The 5,151-nt window shown below is 31.9% G+C and overlaps 1 protein-coding gene across 1 annotated transcript in view; it reads right to left on the reverse strand.

Moving 5' to 3' along the window:
- Positions 1-596: 596 nt before the first annotated feature.
- Positions 597-5,151, reverse strand: part of ASZ1 (ankyrin repeat, SAM and basic leucine zipper domain containing 1) — a 105,891-nt gene continuing 101,336 nt past the window's right edge. Inside the window, exons 11-13 of the mRNA XM_007954503.2 lie at positions 4,582-4,687; positions 3,688-3,801; positions 597-749 (exon numbers count right to left, since the gene is read on the reverse strand). Coding sequence (XP_007952694.1) covers positions 597-749; positions 3,688-3,801; positions 4,582-4,687 — 373 coding nt within the window. The remainder of the gene's footprint in view (positions 750-3,687; positions 3,802-4,581; positions 4,688-5,151) is intronic.

A 5,151-nucleotide genomic window follows, 5' to 3' on the forward strand; every position in this document is an offset into this window, starting at 1 on the left:
GTAGATGTGGTTGTGGCTCCCAAAGACTCGACTCTTCTCTGCACTTCTGGTTGCCTTCTTGCTGTTTTGTTGCTGGTACAGAGAGGCTCACAGTTGAGTCTTAGATGGTTGCTCCCAAGTTTTTAAGACCCCAGATGCTACTATTCACTTCACTAGGATTCAGATCATGTTTTCTGTGTACTATGTTATGTCAACTGAGTTGTCCCATGACACTATGGTCCTAAGCCTTCAAATCCACAAAACCAATGTTTGAAAGTTTTTCAATATATCTGAGAAATATGCACATTTGGAATACACTTTTTCTTAATTTCAAAGAATATTAGGTGCTTTTATTTCAAATGTGATTTAGAGTCATAAGGTCAAACTAAAGAACTACTTATAATTTATAGCTTGATCAAAATTAACATAAAATATAACAAGTATTTATAACTCAACAACTTTCTAAAGAAAAACATTCTTATTTATGCTATCATACTTTTTCCTATGGAGTACTGTAATGTTATATTGTGCCACAAATGGTTAAAAGCAACATCTTATTTAACAGTTTGAGTGATATGAATGAAAGTATATACATACATTATTTTAGAAAATTAGGGTTATCTTCTCTGGAAAGTTAGCTTGCAAATGAAAAGAAGGAACCCAAATCCACATACAGTAACAGCTGTTCTCTTCAAAATTTTACTATTCCATGGAGATACTTCTTCCACTGATGGTATATGAGTTGGATCATTTTCCCGTTCACTTTGCAACTAATATTTAGTAGGCAAAAAGAAAAGAAATAGTATGCAATACACTGGAAATAAAAATATCATTACTTTTAAAAAAATACATCAACATTAATTCACTTGATTGAGATGTAGTCAACTCAAGATTCCCACAGAAGATTTAACATGAACATGTTATGAAGACAATCTTTCCTTCACCAGGATCCCATTATGTTAAATTATTAGTTTTACATTAAAACGAAATACTTTCATACCTTATCACTTTCTTAAATAGCGTTTCATATGAAAAGATAAAGATCCTTTAATTTTAAAGTTTCTATTTCTGCGTGTGAGGGATGGCAACTGTATTTACTTCCTTCTGTATTAACTGATGTCTTAGAAAAAAGTAAATCATTCTTATAGCAAATTTATAATACGTGAAATTTAGTAAAAAGTAGATGATTAGATGCTAATGCTGGAAGTATAATATGTAGCTTAAATATAATTATAAGAACAAAGGTCAACAAAAATTTAAGTGACCTTTTAGCACTTTTAGCAATGAAAATACATCTATGACCCAGTCAGTTTCTAAATTTTTAAGAGAAATTTTTTGCTAAAGAATTCCCCACCACCCACCCACAGTGCTTTTTGTGTGGTGTGGGTGGTGTGGTGTGGTATGAGTGTGTGTGTGTGTGTTCCCGTGCATGTGTGTAAGAGAGAGAAAGAGAGAGAGCAAATGAGTGGTACTGCTGGGGGTGGGTCAGGAAAGGGGAGAATGAAAAGACACGTAAAGATCTTTGAAAGACAAAAAGAATCAAGCACAGTTGATATTCACTAGAAACATCCTGTGCTGGAGTGGTGAGATAAATACTTTCAACATTAGTAGGAACAACCACTTCTAAAACCTACAGTGTAAATATTTAATTTAAAAAGTCTACAAAATTAATTTTAAATTTATAGCAGAAAAAAGGACTTCAATGCCAATCTCATTAATACTGTAATCTTGGTCTAACTTCCAAATGGCTTCAATTCAGCAACAGATTCCTTTTTGACACTGATGCTCCATTTACTGAATACTGAGACAGTCATTCCTTTTATTAACCAATTACTTTAGAATGACCCTTTCTGACAAGAGCCTGTCAGTGTGTTGGTTTGAAAGAGAGTGATGTGGTGTTAAATTCTAGCCTTGACCTCTCCCACCCTCTCTCTTTATCACCTCCATACACTTGATGGTGATAACTAACATGTTTCTTTAAAAAAAAAAAAAAAAAAAAATCCCCTTCAGTTGTTATTGGTAAACTCTGGAATATAAAAAACTTAATAGACATGGTAGCATACCCCCAATCTGGAAGCTCTCAACAGTTCCCTAAATCAAATCTTATTAATGTGATTACTACTTGTAATGAATCCAGCAAAATCAGTCTACTAACTTGCTTCAATTAAGACTTTCCTGGTGAAAGAACTATGTTTACTGTGTTTTCTATTATTAAAGAGCAATAAATGTGCTTTTAAGGTTAGTCCTTATAAGAAAGTATATAAATTCAAAGCACACACACACACAAAATTACAGAAAGAAGGTCTTCCATTTAGCTAAAGAAAAGGAAAATTCTCTGTAAAAGTAAGCATTAAAATAAATATTATGGTATCTGACTGGATTATATTTGAGTCAAAGTTAGCCCCTAAATAGTACTGCTTGTTAATTTCATTTAACAAACTCTAGTTCCCTCTCTCACATTAATTTAATAGCAATCCTCTAGCCTCCCTACCCCCCAACGTTTTTAGTTCCTCTTGGAAAACCAAACAGTTCATTATATATCTTGAATAAATATGTTTTAGGGGATTTCTTATACTAAACATCACAGGTTGGTGCTTTACAGAAGTGTGTTTACATACACTGTTCCAAATTTCCCTTGAATCTCTATAAAAAACATCAAACAACATTTTAAGTAAAATCAATACCATTTTCTTTCCATTCTTCCAGATGAATGCATAGTGAAGATGAACGGTGCTGTAATTTTTGTGCTGTCAGCAAATTTAGCATCTATGTAGCTTGTGTGTAGGAGCTCTGGTAGCATAGTGCCTAAGGCATTTGACTGATAACCAGAAGCCTAGTGGTTCAAACCCACCAGCCACTCCTTGGAAGGAAGATGGGGCAATCCACTTCTGTAGTGATACTGCCTCGGAAACCAAAGGAGGGGTCACTATGAGTTGGGTCCAACTCGAAGGTACATAACAACAACAAGCTTGTGTGTAGCAGATGCCCTAATGTTTGTTGAATGAATAAATGTCAACTTCTACAATGCCTCTTTCTCTGGAAAGGAGTTATTATCTGTAAGAATTTTGAAACATAATGCTAATCTGCCTCATTTAAAATGTCTTTTTCTGTTACTATTTTGTAGAATTTCTGTCCCAATCTTCTGCTTACTTGAAAAGACTCCTTTTAATTATATATGATAATAGCTAGCTACCAGATTATCTGGAACATATATAAGTTTGTTTTAAGGAAAATAACATTTTGGGTAAAATATTAATGAGAAAATTAAACGACTCTGGGGTTGGAGCTAAAAGAAATTAATGCACAATCAAACTTTTATATCCATTTGTTTATCCAAAAGCTTTACAGACATCAAATTTATTAATGAAACACCTGGAGAACTCAGAAGTGAATTCTTTAGTTGACTAAAAGTGTTTTCCTTTGTGACTGCCTATCTTTAACAAAATTTCCTATTTCAGGAACTTAAATTTTTTTCCACCCTCTTTCTTAGAAGAAAAAAAAAATCACTTAACCTTAAATCTAGATATGCCCTTCTTTTATATGAGTGTAATAATAAGAACCAAAAAGGTCATATTCTGTAAAAAAAAAATTATCCAGCTTGTCTAATGGATAAAGAACTTTAGTTTTCTTATCAGACTTGCTCACTAACATATTGTTGTAAATAATTTCCCTTAGTTTTTTACACACTTTTTTATGCTAAATAAATACCTTCTGAATTAGGTCTTTCAGTTTGCAGACTTCTTCACTTAAATCTTCAACATTACTAACCAGTTCTTCACAAACAGAAGTAAAATTCCGTGGAGAAGCCCATTCTAGTACTATCTGTTAACATTTTCAAAAGTTATATTTCAGAAAATGGAAAAAAAAAAATTCATAATTTTTTTTCTACAGATTACAAAAAAATTTTAAAACATTATACTTTAAAAGCATTTTTTGTTGAAGATAAATCCAGACAGAAAAATTAAATCAGTAATTTTATACAAAACAGATTTGCTGAATTCATTTAGTTAAATATATGTACATATAACATTCCATATGGAGATTAATATTACTACTTATGACGAACAAATAATTTATGAAGGTTTTAAGAATGATATGGTTCCTAAATTAGTGTTAAACAAAAATTATAGGAAAGTAAGTATTTAAAATTTTTCACTATAGACAAGTAGTTAAAACCAACTTACATGAAAACTCTACAAAACAATTTTGCTTTTACAGGTCACTTACACTTTCTCTATTTAAAAATTTCCTTCATTTAAAAAACCTTATTTTGATTGTTTTTTTAATAAAACGAAACACACTCTTTTGTTTCAAATTTTACTTGGGTCTCCTTTAAGAACAGTTAGTTCAATAATTTGATCAATTTAATTTTTGATGTGACTCATTTTCCTTTTCTTGAGGGCTAATTCACAAAGTTTTTCAAGGAATTAGTATGGAAAATAGTAATATTTAAACAAACAGATTTTTAAAAATCTTATGTGATTTTATGAAGACTGGATACAATTTAACAAGTCAATACTGTGTTTCTGAATTACCATTAACTAGTCTAGAATGTTCTTTAACATTTGTAATTTTCTTCACTTCATAAGCTTTGTAGAATACCTTGTGAGAATTTACAGGTAACTCAGCAATGATATTCTGAACCGCTGTTATTAAATGGCCACACTGTTTGTTTAATTTCAGAAGGAAACTGAGGAACTCATCACCACTAAAGAAAGAAAAAGAAACATGAATCATTAATAAAGGCAGTTTCATTCTACTGGGTAGGTAACTCAAAACCTATACACAAAATGAGATTCTTTGAAATAAATTTATGGAATAGCCAATTATGTATTAGAAACTGAAATAAATATTGAGTATACCAATTCTCACAACTGGACCAATATACAACAGTATATTGACAGAGAACTTCCAGAGGTGCAAGCTGGATTCAGAAGAGGACGTGGAACAAGGAATATATCATAGCTGTTGTCAGATGGATCTTGGCTCAAGGAAAAGAATACCAGAAAGATGTTTACTCGTGTTTTATTGACTATGCAAAGGCATTTGATTGTGTGGATCATGACAAATTATGGATAACATTGAGAAGAATAGGAATTCCCAAACACCTGATTGTACTCATGAGGAACCTGTACCTTGACCAGGAGGCTGTCGTTTGAACAGAACAAGGGG

This window comes from Orycteropus afer, unplaced genomic scaffold (assembly GCF_000298275.1).
Source record: "Orycteropus afer afer isolate SDZICR_OR568_19922 unplaced genomic scaffold, OryAfe1.0 scaffold00462, whole genome shotgun sequence".
Lineage (NCBI taxonomy): Eukaryota > Metazoa > Chordata > Mammalia > Tubulidentata > Orycteropodidae > Orycteropus > Orycteropus afer.